This window comes from Myxocyprinus asiaticus, chromosome 26, assembly GCF_019703515.2.
Source record: "Myxocyprinus asiaticus isolate MX2 ecotype Aquarium Trade chromosome 26, UBuf_Myxa_2, whole genome shotgun sequence".
Lineage (NCBI taxonomy): Eukaryota > Metazoa > Chordata > Actinopteri > Cypriniformes > Catostomidae > Myxocyprinus > Myxocyprinus asiaticus.
The window spans coordinates 22,555,171-22,578,826 of NC_059369.1; the positions used below are offsets into that span (position 1 = coordinate 22,555,171).

Consider the following 23,656-nt stretch of genomic DNA (forward strand, 5'->3'; position numbering starts at 1 on the left):
GGTTCAGGCCTGTTTTATTTTCAACCATTTTATTTCTCTTGATTAATTAAAATAAACCTGTCTTGAATGAAGTCCTGATGGCAAAAATCAATAGTTTGTTTCATGACGCAGAAGCAACTCATCGAGAAAGACAGGGTATTCTTGATAAGATATTAACCCTGTGATGAAATATTAAAACCCCCTACCTTTTATTAAATTAACAGAGATTTACACAATTCATGTGGGTCACGTTTTAGGTTGGAAAAAACTAAATTACAGATTAATCCAGAAGAATCACATTCCTGTTCTAGGTGTGCATTATTGTGACGAAAACCCTTTGAGCGTGCACATGCCTGTCACATCTAGCTACAACTCTCTCCTTGCAGTTACATTCTCCCTTCCTTCTTGGGCCACAAGGGGGACCTCTATAACTGTCTAATTGAGCCATGACAGCTGCCTGAGACATACTCACAGCTTTTAGTATATTAAAAACATACAACCTTTCTTTGCGGAACCCCCTGGTGGCTTGGGGATCCTAAGCGACCACTTATACCACTTACAGCTAGAAACGGCTCTGCTGTATGGCACAATTAGATGTATTATATGGAGATGGATTGTATGAATTATTTAGACAAGTATTGAACTTTGGTTACAGAAATATCTCAACAGTCGAGAAAACTGTATTCTACATATCAGGGATAGAAAGACATGATTAATGAAAAAAAATATGATTATTATTATTGAGAATATTTTAAGAAGATTATTTATCTTTTTCACAAAACTTGCTTTAGACTGATGAAATTCCTTTGTTGACTGTGAACTGCAATTCAGTAAATTCCTCTTCCTGTCATTCCAAATAACAATTCAGCATCATGTGGGCAGTTGCCAATTCAATTTAAAATTCCTCACGAATTGAAAGGACGAACTGATGGCATCTTGAAAATGTTCCTGCTTGAGACGCTGAAAAAAGCTCCTTCTTTAATTCTTAAATTCTTAATTTTGCCCAACCCTAAATTCCAGGGCATACTGAGTGACTCCAGCCAGGTCTCCTAAGCAACCAAATTGGCCCGGTTGCTTGGGAGGATAGAATCACATGGCTTGTGGTCACTATAATGTGGTTCGATCTCAGTGGGGTGTGTGGTGAGTTGTGCGTGGATGCCGCGGTGGATGGCGTGAAGCCTCCGCGGTAACGCGCTCAACAAGCCATGTGATAAGATGCACGGATTGACGGTCTCAGACGCGGAGGCAATTTGAGAAAAAAATAAATAAATTATAATAAAGAATGAGTAATTGTTTCAAAACTTTTACCCGGTAGTGTATACTGTAAATGTCCTCTCCATTCTTCTCTCTCTTACGTATATAGACAGCCTTACACATATACTGTACATAAAACAAATAATAAAGCGTCCAAAAAAGCTCTTATGAGTGTGAGCTGAGAGTACTTCTTGGTACGGAGTGTCTGTATGTTTAGTTTTTGAGAGCACAGCAGAAGTGGTGCTGCGAGATTAAAGGAGGCAAAGAGAGGAGAGAGGAATGAGAGAATAAGGAATAAGAGAATGATTTATTTAACTGCTTTGTAGATGATAGAGGAGAGTGGGAGAGAGTGTGTCCTTCTTTACTTCCAACTTTTACTCCTTGCCCCCTCTTGGGAACTGATTATGTCTACCATTTTTTCTGGTGTTTGCTCCCTTTATGTAAATTTCTATCTCATCCTTTTATCCACACACTGACTTTTCTCTGTCTAATCACACCATCCATCTGTCGCATTTCATTCAATTCAGTTCAATTCAACGTTCAGTTCAGGTACATCCAGTTCTCTCTCTCTCTCTTTGAGAGTGTATTCATGTCAACATTCTCGTGTGGATCTGGAATGGCACCATCTGTTTGAGGGCCTCTGTTGATAAATGAGGTGTCGTGAGCAGGTAAGCCTAGGGACCCGTGGTGACCCCATCCCTTCCGTTTCTCCTCCCTTCAAAGCCATTCTTTCACACTATCACAGCTCGTGCTAATGCAGAGAAATTGGCTCCTAAACTCTTCTCCAGACAACTGCTATTAGAAGTCATTAGTTGAGGGTGCACTGTATACCTCACATTATGATCTGACTCATCTAAACAGTCAATCCACAGGACAACATCACAGTACTTACTTTGCCATCTGAAATTAATCATTTTGTATAGCAGTATATCAGTAAAAGAAGACAAGAAGAGTAAGTGAAGCGTAAAAAATAATGACTGTTTTTTTTTATCATTCACACAGACCTCTGTCACTTTTAAACAGCTAATTTTCACCTAAAATGAACCTAATCTTGCTTTCCCGTTGCCAACCGAATTTGCAGTTTGTTGCCATGGCAGTCAGTCTGCCACAGAACCTCACAATCATATTCAGCCATGCAAATGTAACTGTGTCCCACTCTAAAAAATCATATCATGAAATATTGTGTAACTTGACAGAGAATGTAATTATCACTGCTGAACAAACTTGGTTGTTTGCTTGCTAATAATTCTTTTATTTTTATTTTTTACAAGCAAAAAATTAATTTTTCAATCAGCCGCATTCTGCTGATTTTAGTTAATACATGTTTTGCTGTCTTTGGATGAGTGACATCCATGTATTAATATAAAAATCACGTGTGGGTTTGACCTGCATTAACCCTGTAAAACATTAAGGGGCCATTCACATGGATTGCATTTTTGTGTACATCTGCACTGTTTTTTAATAGTTTTTCTATGTAAAAGTGCTTGGCAAACGTTTTTTGACTGCTGCACTGCGTCTCGCTGTTTTTTCAGCATCTCGAGCGGGAACATTTTCAAGATGCCATTTCTATTGATGAGAACGTGAACTTTTAAAAACGTCCTGAGTCTTGCTGAACGGCCCCTATGGGGCTCCATCTGAGGAGAAAAGGACCAGGAATCAGTGTTTATCGAAAATTTGTTGATTAATGGTTTGAAAAAAAAGGTGGCTACTTATAATTATAGTTCAAAAACAGCTAGCAGTAACAAATAAAAGATGAAAATGCATAAACGATGAGACTTTTATGTGATTTGGTTTAAATAAACAGTATGTTAATCCTGTATAAACATACAATAGCCTACAAAATATTACAGTATTGGTGCTTGTTGATAGTCGCAAGTGTAATTACGGTAAATGTTCCATGTGCATTTAACCTAGAACCTGTGTAAACATCATTATGAAACGGGAGGAAGAATTTGCATAAGACTATAAAAACAAAAACAAATTCAAACTCAGTGAGGGGATTTTGCCTCCTCATTTCAGAAGTCCACCCCACGCCTCTGCCAGTAAGTTTGTCTCATGCACTGAATAGACAGATTTTTCATTAATAGATTATTGATTGAATGCTTAAAGGAATAGTTCACCCACAAATGGGTGCAATTTACTCACCCTCATGCCATCCAAGATGTGTCTGAATTTCTTTCTTCATCAAAACAGAATTTAAGATTTTTAGGGTTTCATTTCAGGCCTCCTACTTCAACAATGCAAGTGAATGTACTCCATTTTTTTTGACGGTCCAAAATGCATATTTAGGGTGCATCAAAACAATCCACACGACTCCAGTCGACAAATAAAGTTCTTCAGAACCCAAACGATTGATTATTTTGAGAAAAAAACAATACTTACATACTTTTTAACTACAAATGTTCGCTCCGGTACATCTCTGTGATGCGCCCTCATGAGACGGATGACGTAAGCTCGTTGGTAAGGTCACGCATCACATGGAAGAGGAGTCAGGAAGCACGTCATTGTTTACAAGAGAAGGAGAGCTGTACAAAAGTTTAATTGTCTTTGCTGTAATATTGACTTTTCATCAATTGCCTATACATGATCATGAGCGATTGAAGCTCTGGCTTACCGTGCTGAACCTGGATATCAGTACACCCCTACACTCTCTCAAATATTGCAGGGTTTGCAGTGAAAATTTTACCCTTGAGGACTTCAGACCATCGAAAGAAACAAAGGGTCGATATCTGAATTCATCGGCTATGCCCGTGCTGTTTTTCCAGCAAACTCAGGTATGTGTGAAAACATTGTCATTGTCACGCCTCCCTCGGGCTCTGCACCTCCCTCAGCGCTCTGTTCCTCATCACCCGATTTCTAATTCACCGCACCTGCACTCAATTCACTCGCTCGTCACTGCCTGCATAAATAACTCACCTTCACGCCACTTCACTGTCAAGTCTCACACAAAGGACTCGCAGTGTATATTTACCTGTCTGTATTTGCTCTAGATCTTCATCGATATCTGTTTAGTGCTTACCCTGTTGTTTTGCCTGTTATCTCTTCTTTAGTATGTGAAGCTTCTCTTCTGTGATATCACCTGTACCATTGATCTCACTGTGTAAACCCTGTAAATCCTGTGAATCTCAGTAAACGCTCTCGCACTTGGTTTCACTAACTACAACTTGTGTGGCTTGAATTCCTGACAGTCATACAGCCTATATATTTCTGCTAAAGAAAAAGCACAAGTAGATAACGCAACAGCATTGCTCCGAAATAAAGGATGGTTATTTACTGCAGTAATGTTTTTTTTTATTATTATTTGGATTTTTTTATTTTGTTTTATATTGTTTTGAAATTGTTTTGGTTTGTGAACGGCACTTGGTCTGTGCAAGTTTCTCTTGTAAACAATGACACACTTCCTGCCTCCTCCTCCACGTGACACGTGACCTTACCAACGAGCTTACATCATCCCTCTCATGAGCGACAGAGATTTATGGAAGCGAACATTTGTAGTTAAAAAGTATATAAGTATTGTTTTGTTTCTAAAAATAATCAATCGTTTTGGTTCAGAAGAACTTTATTTGTCGACTGGAGTCATGTGGATTATTTTGATGCGCACTAAATATGCATTTTGGACCGTCAAATAATTGAGTACATTCACTTGCATTGTTTGAAGGAGGAGGACTGAAATGAAATCCTAAAAGTCTTAAGTTCTGTTTTGATGAAGAAAGAAACTCAGATACATCTTGGATGGCCTGAGGGTGAGTAAATTATCAGCAAATTGACATTTTTGGGTGAACTATTCCTTTAAGTTAAACTGGGATCTGTAAACATCTAAGTAATATATTTGTTTTTGTTGGTGTAGTACTCATTTGCACGTTGAATCATGTTTAATGAAAGCTTTGTGCCTAACTGCCATGAATGTTTCAGGCAGTGATGGCTGATAGAGAAAGTGCACCCATCATACTGACTGTAGCTGCTGCAATATCAAATAAACCTAAATCTATTGCACAGCATCCATCCTCAACCACAGGCTGATCATTATCAAATGGAGACATCCGTAAATGTATTCTAGAGAAAATTTCCTCTGGAACACTCCCTAAACTCAGCATTCTCTTTAGTCCTCCAGTCGACCATTAATTCTCATGCTTTGAGCAAATTGTCAAATAGAATTAAATCCGGTTGCCAAAGCAGTGGAAATAAATTTGAGACAGGAATCTTAAATTGAGCATGTGAGAGTAACTGTAAAAATGTAAAGTGCTTCACTGTAAGACTGTAATTCAGATTAGTGTAAAAGCTTTTATGTCGAAGGTTATATCTCATACTTGCAATTCGAAAGATGTGATGGTTACATTGTCTTTAGGCAATTGCTGATTGACCTCAGTAGGAGTGAAATGGCAGGCCCTTTCTATTCACCCCTCAAAATGCTCTCTTTCTCATTCTTTCATTTCAGTTCGGTTTTATCCCCTCATCCCAGCGATAAGCTCCACCTTTCAGTTTTCATTTTTGACCCAAATAGCAGGCTCCTGGTGGGTACTGCTCCAGTAATGCTGGCCTGCCTCTTTGATGCTGCTCCAGAGCGTCAGTGCAAAGCCTGTCACTTCGATTTTGAAGCTCTTTAGCCACCCAAAAGCAGCTCTGCTTTTCAATACCATATCATCCCCATTGCTTAGCATTATCCTATATACTCCATTCATTCAGCAAACACACAATGCTCAGCTTTAGCTCACTCTCATACCTCCTTATTGACTCAATCAGCAAACATTTCAGTGTGACCCAATGTCCTGATGATTAACGATCTATGACTATTTGTCTCTGTTAGCTAGGTGGATCCTCAATGTGATGACAATATCCACCCCTGGGCCAGTAGAGCTTGCCACTACTTATCCATACAAGAGAGAAAGAGAAGGAGAAAGAGAGGAATTTACAGTGAATGGCAAAAAAAAAAAAAATAAAATAAAATAAAATTATGCACCATTTATGTATGAGTGAAAAAAGAGGTCAGATTTCATTTAAAAATTGGCTCTCATTCCTTATTTCTACAGATGAAAGCTCATAAATGAAAAAGCCTGGCCTATCGCCCAGTATGGAAATATAAAAGTTATGAATAATGCTTCTGTCTCAATCACCAGGTCTCTTTTAATAAGGTGGATTAGTACGGAACAGCACCTGCCCAGAAGAATGCACGTCTTCAACTAGAGAAACCTAAGGGGGTCTTGAGTCTCTGAAGTGGGTTCCTTTCCTCTATTCCCATCTGAGACACCTTGTTACGGTCTACAAATACATCAGTCTGGATCATTAGCAGTGTCCATGGTTGCACCACCTCCACTGTGCCCAGTGCTTCAGAATCATCAAACAGGTGATTTACAGACTATTGGTAATCATGAAATGGCTCCTTTGTTAATGAAAATGCCCATAGATCCATACAGAGACTTCTGCAACCATCATTCACCAGATAAATATTTAGCAGGAAGTGAGCCACAACCAGGCACTGAAAACAACAGATTATTTAACGAATTGGGTCAAAACATATGTCTTGAGTCAGAAAATCAGCATGTCTTATGTCATGTACATTGACATGGGCTGTACATCAGTGCACTAAGGTTAACATATGCATACTAACTGTCAAGTGTGTTTTTATTTATGCACCTACATCAGCAGGGACAGCTAAAGTCAAGAAGTTTGCGGTCCTGCTATCCTTGATGTGAAAAGGGTATATTGTTGCTCCCCACTGCCTTCAAGTTCCTCTCAACACATAAATATTAAACAAATCAATATCTTTTCTCTCTTAATCTCTTCCCTTTGTCTCTCTTTCTTTTTGCAGTTTCTTAAACGATCAGCATTTAGTTGATTAGAGATTGAATATCGATGGCTTCCCATTTTGTCCCCCGATGTTTCAAATATACAGGAAAAACCATGTTAATCAATTCATCTTAAAGGGATAGTTCACCCAAAAATGAAAAGTTTGTCATCATTTACTCATTCTTATGCTGTTCCAAACCCGTATGACTTTCTTTCTTTCTTTCATGGGACACAAAAGGAGATGTTAGGCAGAATGTAATCTCAGTCACAATTCACTTTCATTGCATCTTTTTTTCCTTGCAATGAAACTGACAGAGGTTGTAATTTTCATTTGTGTTCAACAGAAAAGATTAAGTCATATTGTTTTTTATATGCAAATAATTTCACCCTTTGAACTACTTAACACTGTAATTATGATGAAGGCCATTTCGCCAGGTACTGGGAGAATAGAGCTAGCCAGCTTTATCTCATCCATCCATCCATCCATCCATCCTTCCATCCTTCCATCCTTCTTATTACCCACACACTTGCACAACCCTCTCTATTCCTCCCTCCATCCATCCATCCCTCCTTCCTCCCATCCATCCATCCATCCATCAATTCTTTTATTTGTCCATCTATCACTCATCACTCTGGCCCACTTTGTATTTAGAATGTATGTTTGCCTCTTAGAGCTTCACTACAAAGAGTTACCATTTAATGCAACTGCATGACTTAACATCTCATTTATCCTCCTTTCTAATTTTTCCTGGTTTTGTTATTACATATGTAATTAAGTTGTTATAGCAATGGTATAACAAGATATAGTAAATCTTTAGCCCTGGTCACACTACACTTCATGCTCCATTCACTCGCATTCAAAAGTAGGGCTGGGACGATTCATCGACGTAATTGACGTCATCGATTACAGAAATACGTCGATTTGCATAACATGCATCGGCGCGTCACAATGGAGTAATTAAAATGGCAGCACCCGGTTTAAGCATAGATTCCCCCAAAGAACAAGCTGCAGCTAAAGCATGGGAGTATTTTAGCCAGAGACCCAACAATGTGGTGCTGTGTAAGCTATGCAAATTGGAAATGGCTTATCACAGCAGTACAACCACCATGAATGAACACTTGAAGAGAAAGCATCCCAGAGCACTTTGTCAAGATGGCAGCAAGGCATTAGTATTACAACACGTGTTTCTGTTAGTAGTAGTCACTTAAAATTGATTTTCTAAATGTTTCCTCATCGTCCCCTTGTTAAAAGTAATTTCTGCACCACTGCTAATGTAGGGTGACTATACGTCCTCTTTTTCTTGGACATGTCCTCTTTTTCTGACCTTAAAAAAGCACCTGGCTGGGATTTCTACATTTCGAAAATGTCTGGTATTCGGCTGTAGTTGCATTATGATGTGCATCTAGTCTAATACTTTCTGTGTGCACGCATATTTGCATTGATTTAACCCCTCTTTGTAAGTCCCGCTTTCTTGCACACCAATTGATCAATTATAAGAGGCTTGCAGCAACTATTGACCAAATTCCTGCCTGTCAATCTCTGCGAATGCGCAAAGCGCTGTTGTGTTCGGCATCAAACAGTTGCTTGACAGTAGCAGCAAATGACAGCTGAGTAGAAACGATGCCCTAACGAAAGTGCAAATTTACAGAAGATTTGCACAAAATTCCCATGCTTTCGTCCAGGTGGAGATCCGTGGGAAGCAGAATGTATGACATGTAAAGCTGGCACTTATGTGTCAGTTGCTAATAAAGGTGCAAGTGATTTAGAAGCACACATTAGCTCTGCGAAGCATAAAGGGTCAGCAAAAGGTGAAAGTTCATCAGGTAAATTAACAGACTACTTTTTGCAACCAGGTAAAATTATCACATTGCTTCATTTTCCATGGCCATTCAAAATAATAGTGATAGTAAATGAAGGTACACTCATGGCATCAAATATTTTATTTTAGTACATGGACATTCAAAAGAATGTTATAAATAAATAAACATTTCCATATATTTCTGTTATGCTAATAGAGTGTCTCTTTTACTGTATTAAAGTTTGCATTCATAGTTGCTGTTTTGAACCCTATTATCTAAATCTTTAGAATAATCTGCAAATTAGTCGTTAGATTAATCGACTAATCGTAAAAAGAATTGTCAGATTAATCGATAAAAAAATAATCATTAGGTGCAGCCCTATTCAAAAGCATCTGAACGAAGTGGACCGAAAACGCAAGTTCATGCAAAGAAATATCGCGTTCCACTGCGGACGAAAGTTCAAGTTTGGTGAAATCTCACCTGTAAATCGCAAGAGGACGCGTGACCAATAGAAGACCAAAACTTCACAAGCTGACACCTTGGCTCAGTACAAAGAATACATATCTCAAAGCTGCATGTTTAATTGTTGCAGGAAAGAGTAGACAATATACAGTATGTAACATTCACTGTTATATAATTTGTAATTTGTGATGTATTATTTACTAAAACCAGAAGCCCTCCCTCGTGACTTCAAATCCTGGTCTGTTGCATTGTACAAAATAATTTTGCATGCTCAAAGCCTAGTGTGATCACCACTTCAGGCAGTGGAAGAGGGGGGAGTAAGTGAGAAACATGGTAGCTTTGCAGTGGTGTCTGGGGACTGGTGCAGCCATTAACTATGTGAGAGTGAGAGGGCCTTAATGAAGTGAACTGTGCTCTCAGAGTTAATGAGAGAGTGAACTCACCACTAGAGCAGTCCAGTCCTCCCCAGCCTGGCTCGCACTGACACGTATCAGGAGATACACAGCGACCGTGGGCACACTCCTCAGTACAGTGAGCTATCAAAGAGAGAGAGAGAGAGAGTCAGAGAGAGAGAGAGAGAGAGAGAGAGAGAGAGAGTCAGAGAGAGAGAGAGAGAGAGAGAGAGAGAGAGAGAAAGAGGGAAAACAACAGAAAAAGAACAAAAGCAAAGATTAAAAAATTATAGAGATGGACAAAATATTCTATTAAAGATTTTTGCAGAGAATGAAAAACATTTTTAGGTATGGTGCCATCAATAGCAGACACAAGTAAGCGGTTGAATCCATGACAGTACTCAAAAATGACTATTTAAACTCCTAAAGGAGTTCTTTGGACTCCTAAAGGAATTTTACCAAACATTATGTAATTTTTGCCACTAAACTAATAAGGTTATATTCCATTCATTGTAATTACTGAGTCAAATTCAGCACAAAAAATTTACATTTGCCGAACAACATGAATATGTTGAATGTAATGAGCATGTGCAAGAGGAAAGGAAAATTGTAGAATTCTTTGCTCATTATCTCTTCTGCAAAGCCAGATGAACAGTGTGTCCCTTAAAGCCCTTAAAGACAACTAGGCAACGCCAAAATAATGGGTTTGAGTCCCAAGAAACACAAATACTAATAAAATGTATACCTTGAGTAAATCTCTTTAAAGGTGCTAGATGCAGAAGTATGTATTTCTACTTGAGCCCACATGATAGTATTGACATCACCATTCAAATTCACTCTTTTAAAGAACTTCCTTCATAGGAAATGTTCACCAAAAATGAAAATGTTGTCATTATTTACTCGCCCTCATGTTGTTCCAAACCCGAATGACTTTCTGTCTTCTGTGAAACACAAAGTGAAATGTATGTGTATGGTAAAAAAAGAAAGAAAAAAAGGTGACTGTGACTAACATACTGTGCAACATCTACTTTTGTGTTTCATGCATATGGGTTTGTAACAAAATAAGGGTGAGTAAATGATGACAGTTTTAATTTTGGGGTGAACTTCCCCTTTAAGGCAACTAGAAATGTTTTAGTTGGAGAAACCTTAGTTTTTATACAGTGCAGGTTTGAGCCTCCCACAAGACTTAATTTAGCTGCCCCCAAATGTCTGCTTATCTGCTGATATGAAGGATAATGACCAGACTGGCCATTTTCCAAAGATGGCTGTCACCTGTGCATCCTCACCAGAGCTGTCAAACAAAGAGCAAAGCCACACCTTTAAAATGCTCACTCTGACCACACACTGAACACTAAACAATTTCCTAAGAGATTGAGTCCTTGGTCAACATCTCAGTTTATCACATGAACCGGTTAGTCTGTGCAAAACGAGCTGACGTAAGCAGCCAGAGTTGCAAGGAAACAAGCTGTAAATCCCTCAAATTTGATTAGCCTGCACTTTGCTACAATGCTCAAGAGCAGCAACAACAAGGCTTTGTGCTGTTTACGAAGTGTGCAGTTTTCTTGATCATTCCTATTGAACAACACAGCATCCAATTGATTATCTATAGCATTAGTATTCCTGCCTGGGCCCTTGAGTTCAGTCAGATCTTTGGATTCAGAGAATTAATAAAATGACCTACATTGAGTTTTTGCCAGTATTTTTTTTTTTTTTTAATGTTTTTTAAGCTTTTCTGCTGGACAGTATATTGGCAGAAAAGATTAATTAAAGGCAAAATACATAGGCGTATAGCATGAATAATGCTTGAGATAGTGAAGGTCACCTGGCACAGCAGGACTCAAAGCTTCTGGAACAATCCACTTTGATTGGAATCAGCATTGACTCTCAAAGTATGAGCAGAAGAGAGTAAGTACTTTAAGAGATTCTTCTTTAAGAGGTAGCAAGAAAATGTGTCAGGTGCTATGTCCTTATCTTTGACAATGAAATATGTGAAGGTTGGTTCGATCAACAATGCATAATTAATATGGCTGCTCATGCATGTTTCTGAAAGAAACTTGATAAAACACAACATGATGACCAGCATTTATCTTAGCAGTTAATGCTCGTTTTATGGTTCTTTTGAGTAACAGCGAGTGAAGTCATCGCTAACCTTAATGATATGCAAAAACAACGTTTTTAATGAATAATTCAGCTTCCCATAAAGTGTTATGTATCAGTACAGTATGAATCTGAATAAATCAATTCAAAGATAGCTAAGAGATTGATATTTACTGGGCTCTCTCTGTTCCCTATTGTACCTCTGTGTGGGGCTCTAAATCACAAAAGAGTCACTCAGTAAGGAACAATATTTCAAGTTCTGTCACGTTCACAGGAGAGTATGACACAAATCTTAAATGTCAACACCTTGGGAGCAGTGTGTTATTTTGGCGGAAGAAGTATATTCCTTTTTTTTTTTTTTTTTTGCAATTGTTTTACAATTCTATACATATTTACACCGAGGGGAAGGGTTGCAGATTTAGTTTTTGATGCAGTTTGCCTTTGTATATAACAGAAAAAATAATGTTTTTATGCTTTTAGAATAGGGGTCTTCAACAGGGATTCTGCCTATTATTGTTTTATCTCAAACTCATTTTTGTGAGGAAAAAAAAATATAAAAAACCAAATTCAATATTAAGTGAAATGTTTCATTATCCCTCCCACCTTAAAATGTATTAAGTACAATTAAAGTGTTATGTGCATGTATATGATTGTACAGTAATTATTACTTTAATGGCTTTGCGATATAATCATCACAAGTATGTAAATACGTTAAATAGTACTATATGCATGTTATTATTGGCCAGGCTTAAAATTTAGCACTCAATTTTATACAGTATATACAGGTGCATCTCAATAAATTAGAATGTCGTGGAAAAGTTCATTTATTTCAGTAATTCAACTCAAATTGTGAAACTCGTGTATTAAATAAATTCAGTGCACACAGACTGAAGTAGTTTAAGTCTTTGGTTCTTTTAATTGTGATGATTTTGGCTCACATTTAACAAAAACCCACCAATTCACTATCTCAAAAAATTAGAATATGGTGACATGCCAATCAGCTAATCAACTCAAAACACCTGCAAAGGTTTCCTGAGCCTTCAAAATGGTCTCTCAGTTTGGTTCACTCGGCTACACAATCATGGGGAAGACTGCTGATCTGACAGTTGTCCAGAAGACAATCATTGACACCCTTCACAAGGAGGGTAAGCCACAAACATTCATTGCCAAAGAAGCTGGCTGTTCACAGAGTGCTGTATCCAAGCATGTTAACAGAAAGTTGAGTGGAAGGAAAAAGTGTGGAAAAAAAGATGCACAACCAACCGAGAGAACCGCAGCCTTATGAGGATTGTCAAGCAAAATCGATTCAAGAATTTGGGTGAACTTCACAAGGAATGGACTGAGGCTGGGGTCAAGGCATCAAGAGCCACCACACACAGACGTGTCAAGGAATTTGGCTACAGTTGTCGTATTCCTCTTGTTAAGCCACTCCTGAACCACAGACAACATCAGAGGCGTCTTACCTGGGCTAAGGAGAAGAAGAACTGGACTGTTGCCCAGTGGTCCAAAGTCCTCTTTTCAGATGAGAGCAAGTTTTGTATTTCATTTGGAAACCAAGGTCCTAGAGTCTGGAGGAAGGGTGTAGAAGCTCATAGCCCAAGTTGCTTAAAGTCCAGTGTTAAGTTTCCACATTCTGTGATGACTTGGGGTGCAATGTCATCTGCTGGTGTTGGTCCATTGTGTTTTTTGAAAACCAAAGTCACTGCACCCATTTACCAAGACATTTTGGAGCACTTCATGCTTCCTTCTGCTGACCAGCTTTTTAAAGATGCTGATTTCATTTTCCAGCAGGATTTGGCACCTGCCCACACTACCAAAAGCACCAAAAGTTGGTTAAATGACCATGGTGTTGGTGTGCTTGACTGGCTAGCAAACTCACCAGACTTGTCAAGAGGAAAATGAGAAACAAGAGACCAAAAAATGCAGATGAGCTGAAGGCCACTGTCAAAGAAACCTGGGCTTCCATACCACCTCAGCAGTGCCACAAACTGATCACCTCCATGCCACGCCGAATTGAGGCAGTAATTAAAGCAAAAGGAGCCCCTACCAAGTATTGAGTACATATACAGTAAATGAACATACTTTCCAGAAGGCCAACAATTCACTAAAAATGTTTTTTTTTATTGGTCTTATGATGTATTCTAATTTTTTGAGATAGTGAATTGGTGGGTTTTTGTTAAATGTGAGCCAAAATCATCACAATTAAAAGAACCAAAGACTTAAACTACTTCAGTCTGTGTGCACTGAATTTATTTAATACACGAGTTTCACAATTTGAGTTGAATTACTGAAATAAATGAACTTTTCCACGACATTCTAATTTATTGAGATGCACCTGTATGTAACATGGGTTCTGTTTCATTATCCACCAAGAGTATTTTGGCCTGAAAAAGTTGAAGACCCCTGATTTTTTACCACATAAAATAAGGATGGGGTCTCAGTAAATGTTGTATTCAGACATTGCACACTGCTATCTTAGTTGAAATAGTTAAGATGAGCCTCTCAGAATAAATATAAATGATCATTTGTGTGCAAATGAATCATGTTTATATGAGTGAATTAATGTTGCCACACACTAAAGCTGCAGTAGAGCAGGACTTGCCCTCATTCCTGGCCAGCATGGCTATAGATTATCACTCACTCCACCTTCGACTGGGCCCTCACTACTGGCCATAAGCACAGCAATGGGATGGGGGAAAGGGAGAATCCCAAATACCCAGAGGACAGTGCTTACTGCAGAAATGCTCTACATACAGAAAATGCTCAACCTGCCTGGCAAATAATGCAGTATGGATTTACACAGCACTGAGAACCTGATATTCAAGTGGGCCAGTTCTCCTCTAGCTTAAGAAAAAGAAACCAATAGCATTTTGTGCTGACAAAGACATCAATTTGACTTCTTGAAATCAATGAAGCTATACGACATGCTCAGAAGGCAAGGAAAAAAAACTCAGGTGATGAAATGATTGATTTTTGTTACAATCAGCAATTTCTGATCAGACAGCAGAGAAGAAAAGTTCATTTGTTACATCTTTTCAGGAAATTAAATTAAATGTATGTAATGTAGGTGAAAGGATAAAGCATGCCTTCTCCCAAGAGCTGAACTGATGTACGTGTCTATAATACTTGAGAAAATAGGTCTTGCATTTTTAATTAAAATTCAATGAATCTTTCTCCTCCTACACACAAAAAAGTCTATGTCTGCAGGCTCTGGTGAAAAATTAAATCATTCATTTCGATAAAAGGCTAATCTAACTCATTACACAGTGGTGTTATCATACCATGTAACAATAGAGCTAATTGTAATTGTCACGCATTATTACACTGAATATTCTTCTGGCTAAAGATTTAACATAAATTTTGACAATCAGTCAATCAAGCAATTAAAAGACCTTACTTCCGTAAAAGATTTGCTTTAGACAGTTCACCCAAACATTTTAATTCTGTCATCAGTTATTCACCCTCATGTTGTTCCCATATAACTTTCTTTCTTCTGTGGAACAAAAAAAGGAGATATTAGGCAGAATGACAGCCTCAGTCACCATTCACTTACATTGTATGGAAAAAAGATGCAAGGAAAGTTAATGATAACTGAGGCTGTCAATTTGCCTGCCTTTTCATTCTGTGTTTTTGGGTGACTGTGCCTTTAAAAAAAAGATTTGGAATAAAATGCAGGCACATGCAAGATCTCAGCATATAATTAAAACTGAGATGTGAAATTACATCAGACTGGTGTATGGGACTTTATTAGAGCACCTAATTCTCCTGCTAGAAGCCACAGCATGTACATAGCATCATTAATACTTCATCACTAACTATTTGAGACTCTTCTGACCAGATGGTGCAAACTGCTTTGGCTCCATGTCCTGTAAGCCTTCCTTGTGCAAAGAAGAGTCATTTCATCCAAGTATATGCAAGATCTCTGCTTTAGCTTTAAAGGAACTATCCATGCTTGCAAAAACAATGCTAATGGTATGTCACAGATTAACTCATTGGTTAAAACCAAGGCTCTGCATTAAGGACTTCACAAAAAAGTACATGAGTTTTTATCATTAAAGGGTGAATTGTATAATTCCCACACCACTAGCATCACCAAACAAAAAGACCAAAAACAAACAAACAACAAAAAAAAAAACACTCCCCCCATCTTCCATTGGTCTAAATATACACACATCTGCCCCAAAGTCACGTCATAGGTTGAACCAATGTTGCTGTGTTGGGTTGGCCGGGATGCTCAAACAAACAGAGCATGTGTTGAAGGCACTACAAAGTCACTCTGTTTACAGTTTTCAGGGAAAGACAACATATGAATGGCTTACTTATACTAATAAAATTCACTTTAAGTCACCAATTAACTATGGAATAGGAGAAAGTAGCCTATTCTAACATCTTTCAGTAGCATTTTATTTGTTTAAGGCAAAATATTTGCTGCACTTGTATTGTCATTTTAAATTGTATTGTGATTTTGATCCCTTCCCTGGAGCTCGGTAAGACCGTCATTTACCTCATCACCTTGACATGGTCCTTTCACGCAGGGATTTTTGCATATTGTCAAACACCCGCTGAACCACACAAGCCAAAGGTCTGCACTGACTGATAGGATTCGCTCACTCATGATTAAAGCACATTAGAGTATAAAGAGTCTGGCCTTCACAATAACTAAAACACACATTTACAGTCTTGGCAGCACGAAAAGACAGTGAACTAGTATAAAAGCAGACATTTTTTATATTTATTGCTCATGAGAATAATCACTAAATCTATCATTCAGACCACAGCGAGTGAATGTTGTTATTTCCTTAATTAGCGTATTATCTCTGGAATGGAATTGTCACATTACCTTCAAAGCAACTAGGCTATATTGGTTTAGGCCATTAATGAATAATGACTTTACAATACAACTAATACCCAAGGGACTGATTCTACTAGAAAAGCCGCTCATAAAAGGCACATATGAGAGGATAAAACCTGAGGTGTTGAAATTGAGGAAAGCAAAGATCAACATACTGTATACTGCATGTAATGAAAATGGCTTTCATATGTCTTCTTGCCCCTGTGTGGTTAACACAGCCACAAATCTCTTTATCCTGCCAGTGAGAGCAGTGGGTGTACTCACAGAGCAGAGACAACAAAAAGACAACCTGAAAACCCACACACCCAATCTAAGCTGACCACAGCATTACTCACACCTTATTAGACTTCCTGCTGATCGCATGCAGTCACATGACACATTATCAAATTATTGCCTGACATCAAATAGTCAGCAGACAAATCCATGTTTAGATAAATAAATATTTAACTTAAACTGTAAAAAGTGTTTAACAATTATAGCGCCAGTGCTTCAGATGCATTGAGCCATTGTGCTCATGCAGGTGACAAAGGTTTGAGTCGGGCCTGTAATGTATGATCTAATCCCCCTTCTCTATATCTATATTCATAATGATTTCCTGTCACTCTCAATTGTCTTATAAATTGGCAAAGCAACATAGCCACTTGCTGCATTAGGCATGAAATATACAAGTACATAAATGCAGATGCTCCAAGCTACGCTTGACTGTTGAGTTCTTTAATGTGTCAGGCAGCAATTCATAAAACAAAGCAAGTATGCATTGCATTCTTAGCGTTTCCGCAAGGGGTGCTAATTTTCACACAGTTTTTTATTTTCACTCATAATTTTTGTCTTTTGACGAAAATGTCCTTTATGTAAAATTCAGTCAATATTTAATCTTGTCATATTCATTCATTTTAGTAAATTTGTCTGACTAAAATGGCATAATTTTAGTCAACAAAAATAACATTTTAGTCATAATACGATAATGAGCAAAATGACAAGGCATCACCCTCTGTAAAGATGCTTTGAAACCATTTGTGTTGTGAAAAGCGCTATACAAATAAAACTGACTTTTTGTGTTTTAAAATGTAACTGACCAAACTTTAACCAATTATTTAAATATATTGAAAAATGTATAAACTACATTACGCTTAAATATTCATATGTTTAATATATAAGATTAACCAGCATGAGAAATTTGTTAGGATATTGTGTTATGTGTAGTGCTTTTTAAAGGAAACTGTATATACACAGCACAAGTTATGCTTTCTGAGTAGCATATTACTTAGTTTAAGTTCACCTGTTAATTCATTTCATTGTCGGTGCAAATTTAAGTTTGTAATATTACATTAATGTTGTTAATATACAGTGGTGTGAAAAAGTGTTTGCCCCCTTCCTGATTTCTTATTTTTTTGCATGTTTGTCACACTTAAATGCTTCAGATCATCAAACAAGTTTAAATATTAGTCAAAGATAACATAAGTAAACACAAAATGCAGTTTTTAAATGAAGGTTGTTATTATTAAGGGAAAACAAAATCCAAACCTACATGGCCCTGTGTGAAAAAGTGATTGCCCCACCTGTTAAAACATAACTTAACTGTGGTTTATCACACCTGAGTTCAATTTCTCTAGCCACACCCAGGCCTGATTACTGCCACACCTGTTCTCAATCAAGAAATCACTTAAATAGGACCTGCCTGACAAAGTGAAGTAGACCAAAAGATCTTCAAAAGCTAGACATCATGCCAAGATCCAAAGAAATTCAGGAACAAATGAGAAAGAAAGTAATTGAGATCTATCAGTCTGGAAAAGGTTATAAAGCCATTTCTAAAGCTTTGGGACTCCAGAGAACCACAGTGAGAGCCATTATCCACAAATGGCGAAAACATGGAACAGTGGTGAACCTTCCCAGGAGTGGCCGGCCGACCAAAATTACCCCAAGAGCGCAGCGACGACTCATCCAAGAAGTCACAACAGACCCCACAACAACATCCAAAGAACTGCAGGCCTCACTTGCCTCAGTTATGGTCAGTGTTCATGACTCCACCATAAGAAAGAGACTGGGCAAAAATGTCCTGCATGGCAGAGTTCCAAGACGAAAACCACTGCTGAGCAAAAAGAACATTAAGGCTCGTCTCATTTTTGCCAGAAAACATCTTGATGATCCCCAAGACTTTTGGGAAAATACTCTGTGGACTGACGAGACAAAAGTTGAACTTTTTGGAAGGTGTGTGTCCCATTACATCTGGTGTAAAAGTAACACCGCATTTCAGAAAAAGAACATCATACCAACAGTAAAATATGGTGGTGGTATTGTGATGGTCTGGGGCTGTTTTGCTGCTTCAGGACCTGGAAGACTTGCTGTGATAAATAGAACCATGAATTCTGCTGTCTACCAAAAAATCCTGAAGGAGAATGTCCGGCCATCTGTTCGTGACCTCAAGCTGAAGCGAACTTGGGTTCTGCAGCAGGACAATGATTCAAAACACACCAGCAAGTCCACCTCTGAATGGCTGAAGAAAAACAAAATGAAAACTTTGGAGTGGCCTAGTCAAAGTCCTGACCTGAATGCTATTGAGATGCTGTGGCATGACCTTAAAAAGGCAGTTCATGCTCGAAAACCGTCCAATGTGGCTGAATTACAACAATTCTGCAAAGATGAGTGGGCCAAAATTCCTCCACAGCGCTGTAAAGACTCAATGCAAGTTATTGCAAATGCTTGATTGCAGTTGTTGCTGCTAAGGGTGGCCCAACCAGTTATTAGGTTTAGGGGGCAATCACTTTTTCACACAGGGCCATGTAGGTTTGGATTTTGTTTTCCCTTAATAATAACAACCTTCATTTAAAAACTGCATTTTGTGTTTACTTGTGTTATCTTTGACTAATATTTAAACTTGTTTGATGATCTGAAACATTTAAGTGTGTCAAACATGCAAAAAAATAAGAAATCAGGAAGGGGGCAAACACTTTTTCACACCACTGTAGCTGATTTATCTCAGATAGGATGTGTTTTAAACCCCAACATACTATGAATCGATAATTTGAATAAATGCTTGCTAGATTTTCTTTCTTTTTTCTCATTATATTTTCGTCAACATTATGTTTAAATTGATCATAGTCTGAACGTGTCTTTTTCATTTCATCTTCATCATCTTTGACAAAATCAAAACAACCCTAGTCAATTAAAATTTTAATCCGTAATATCATTGATGAGATTAACATTGCTATAGCTGACATTAGTGTGAACTGTCTGCTTCTAAGGTGAGTTTTCTCTTTCATCTCAACTACGGTAATGGTGGAGCAACAGTTTAAAATGATTATTGCTGAACAACTAAGCTAAAGTCAATATATTTATAGCGACTTATCTGAACAATAAGACAGCTCAGACTTTTTAATGTAACTCTTTTGCCCTCTTGATTACTGAGCTTTGTTACTGCCACATTTACACAAGAATGCATTAATTTCAACTCGACTTGGCAATGCCCATGTCTGCGTTCGCGTGCTTGTGTAAAGTATGTTTGTGGCCTCAATCTAGAATATTTTACATAGGCTTTGAACATGGCTCATCCAATCAGATTTCACACTCAGTGATCTAACTATTAGTTTTAATAACCCTGCTTTGTTTAACTCTATTTACAGCCACATTTAGCCAAAATCAGCTGTGTGAATGTAAACAGGTTCTCACCTTAACTGGACAACAGTGAAGAAGTCATAAACACAACATGCAGTTCGAGGTCACTCAGGAAAGAAAAAATGATGCTTACCAACTTCTCCACAGATGGTATGTTTCCATTACCGCAAAAACTGTCTGTTAACATGAAACTGTTGCAGCTATTGTGTGGTAATGAGAACATTATTGATTATATTGATTGATTATACTGCCTTTCCCTTCTTCCACTCACCAGACCACCAGACAATGTCAAAACTGATCCCTATCCCAACTCCAGCTGTGCCTTCAGGCTACTGAAAGAGCTGGCCCCAATCCCACTCAATAAGATCAAAAACATGAGATCATCATTATCTTCAATAAACCACAGTCACTCTCATACAGCCTTAAAGACACTTTGGTTGCTAAAGGTCATTGCAGAAACCCCTTCTTTTTCCTTTGAGAGAACATCTGGTGCACAAGCTGTTGATTTAAGTGGAGGGTTCTGTTTAATTCCTCTTTCTTTTTTAGCCTTTTATTGTTCATTATTCTAATTTTCAGTCAAAGCCGTCTGTTTAAGAAATCAATAGTGTTATGTCATTTTCATCTTAAATATCTATAATTATCCACAGCTAAAAAGAAAATCAGTAAGTGTGAGTGTCAATATATCATTTAACTAATAGCCTGACACATCAAACAGTTCAATACCTTTTATCCTGGGAGATGGGTGTGTGGTAAAATTAAAGACCAATGTCCTTGGATTAAAAAGTGTTTTCTACGGCATACTGTATGTAAATTACTATGCTTTTAAATCAATCTACGAAGACTGACAATGTCGGTTTAGTCCCTGTGACATGACAACGGCAAAACAACTGCTGAGTCTGAAGCCTCGTTCCATGTTAATGTGCAAGATTCTCTTTGAAACAGTGAAATTACAATGAAAATTAATTATGAATTAGTGTATTTTCATATAACAACATTGCTGGTTTGTAATCAGCATTTCAGTCAAGCACACTGTCAGTGGCTTCGCCTACACTCTTTTGTTCGTGTTATTGAACTGGAGAGAAGTTTTATGATTCCTGCAGAGCTAGATATCACAGTGGCCCATATCAGGACCTAATGTAGGCTGTTAATTTCTTTCATTCTCAAGGAGGTCCAATTAAAAATGCACTGGCTGATAATTTACATGACATAATGCTTATTAACATCAGGATGCTTTAGGGGTGGGAATAGGGACATTTGCTTCTCTTTTTATCATAACCTTACACATGCACAGCATTAAAAAACGTAGACCAGGCATAAGTTTCATTAGGTCGACATGACAGTACAGTATGTACCATACAATGGTAGAATTGTCTCAAAGGTAGATTTTGCCATACCATTTATACAACAGTAGATATATATATATAGTACGCATAGCTTTCAGTGGGTCAGACTGCTTCATGTTATTGACATGTGAGACTGATGAAGAAACATTGGGTAATGAGAAAACACATAGCGGGACATTCCCTTAACAAGTCAAGATTAAAACTTGTTATTAAGGAGTTTAACTCAAAACAGAGTTAGCTGGTTGGGTGCTTAGCAACACTGGAACTTGCAGCATAGAGTTTATATATATTAATATACTCTACACTGGCTATTCCAATCAGAATTTATTAATTGCTTTACAATATTAGTCTTACTGTTTTGAGTCTTTTGTTTTACATCATTTGAAACAGTTTTTGCACTAACGCCAGATGTCAAGTACCAATTATTTGTTATTAATAATCTAATCTTTTAGCTTACATCCATCAAGATCCAAATAAAAAGAGAAAATAATCAAATGAGATCAAGTAAAGGATTCCATTTTTAAAGGTTTACATTCACTGGATTATATAAAATAGTCATTACTGGCCCATTGTACAAAGAAGCCTCAGTTTGTTCCAGGGAGTCAGCAGATGCCCTACCTCCACCCCCACACTAATCCTGACCAAATAGAGCTTGTAAGGCTGAGAAACCCTCCCAGGAACAAACTGAGGCACTTTTCTCCCATCTCGTCATTACCACATGGATATTAAGATATAAACCCTTTATTGTTGAATTTACATCATGGTTAGGGTTAAAGAATTATATCATAATATCTCCTTTTAACTGTTGTTTAAAATTAGGCCTACTCATACTGTGGCATTTGATTTTGGTCATACCTCCCACACCTAATGCAGTGTATTTTTGGCATTGTTGTCTCTACTAGTCAGTCCTACAGGAGGAAGAAAAAGCTATCCAGCTAGGAACATACTGAGCAGACAACCATCAGAAAGGCCCTCCCACCCCCTTGTTAATAATGCCGAGTAGATGTGAGGGCATCAAATTCCATTTGCAGTTATGCTACGTGTGTTGATTTTGATCCCTTCCCTGGAGCTCGGTAAGACCGTCATTTACCTCATCACCTTGACATGGTCCTTTCACGCAGGGATTTTTGCATATTGTCAAACACCCGCTGAACCATGCAAGCCAAAGGTCTGCACTGACTGATAGGATTCGCTCATTCATGATTAAAGCACATTAGAGAATAAAGAGTCTGGCCTTCACAATAACTAAATCACACATTTACAGTCTTGGCAGCACGAAAAGACAGTGAACTAGTATAAAAGCAGAAATGTTTTATATTTATTGCTCATGAGAATAATCACTAAATCTATCATTCAGACCACAGCGAGTGAATGTTGTTATTTCCTTAATTAGCATATTATCTCTGGAATGGAAGGAATTAGGGCAATGTATTTGCAGTGAATCATTCAAGGTTCTTTATTCCAAAAATGACTGAATGCTATTAACAGTGTTGTAATGGTGAACTAGCTGTGTTAATTTTTTTTTTTTTATAAATGAGCAAATCCAATATACGTAGGAACAGTAATGAAAGAAACAAATTATGCCTGATATATGCAGTTACAAAAATGTCTTAAAGATGGCTGAGTTTTTGATGAATGCCTCCAGAGGAAGGAAGGAGCGGGGTTCAAGGTTTAAGAGGACATCACTCAAGCAGATGAATGCTTTTATTGTGCTCATAACCACTTGCAAGAAAGAGAAATTGGACTGCATTGATTTAAGAGGAAATAAGCGAAATGAGAAAGATACTCACGGACGCACAAGTCTGCACTTTCAAAGTAGCCAGGGCAGCATTGTGATCGGCGCCGGTACATGGTCCTGACCCCGCGCCGGTAAGCAGTCTTGTAGCTGGTCCTGAGATGGAAACACACAAACACACACACAGACACACATGAGAAAATATGAACATCAACAGAGACACAAGGCCATTAGTTGTCTCTCTGTGTTTAATCCTAGCTACACTGTTGCATGCTATAGAGGTGAACAGAGGAGAAATTAACAATTAAAACGAGTTAAGAAAAAGCTTCTGTGAGTTGAAGGACAT

At 37.9% G+C, this 23,656-nt stretch overlaps 1 protein-coding gene across 1 annotated transcript in view; it reads right to left on the reverse strand.

Annotated features, from left to right (window-relative positions):
• The window catches only part of LOC127417252 (multiple epidermal growth factor-like domains protein 11), a 133,823-nt gene that overhangs the window by 103,180 nt on the left and 6,987 nt on the right, over window positions 1–23,656 (reverse strand). The window contains exons 4-5 of the mRNA XM_051657129.1: window positions 23,366–23,466; window positions 9,723–9,815 (exon numbers count right to left, since the gene is read on the reverse strand). Coding sequence (XP_051513089.1) covers window positions 9,723–9,815; window positions 23,366–23,466 — 194 coding nt within the window. The remainder of the gene's footprint in view (window positions 1–9,722; window positions 9,816–23,365; window positions 23,467–23,656) is intronic.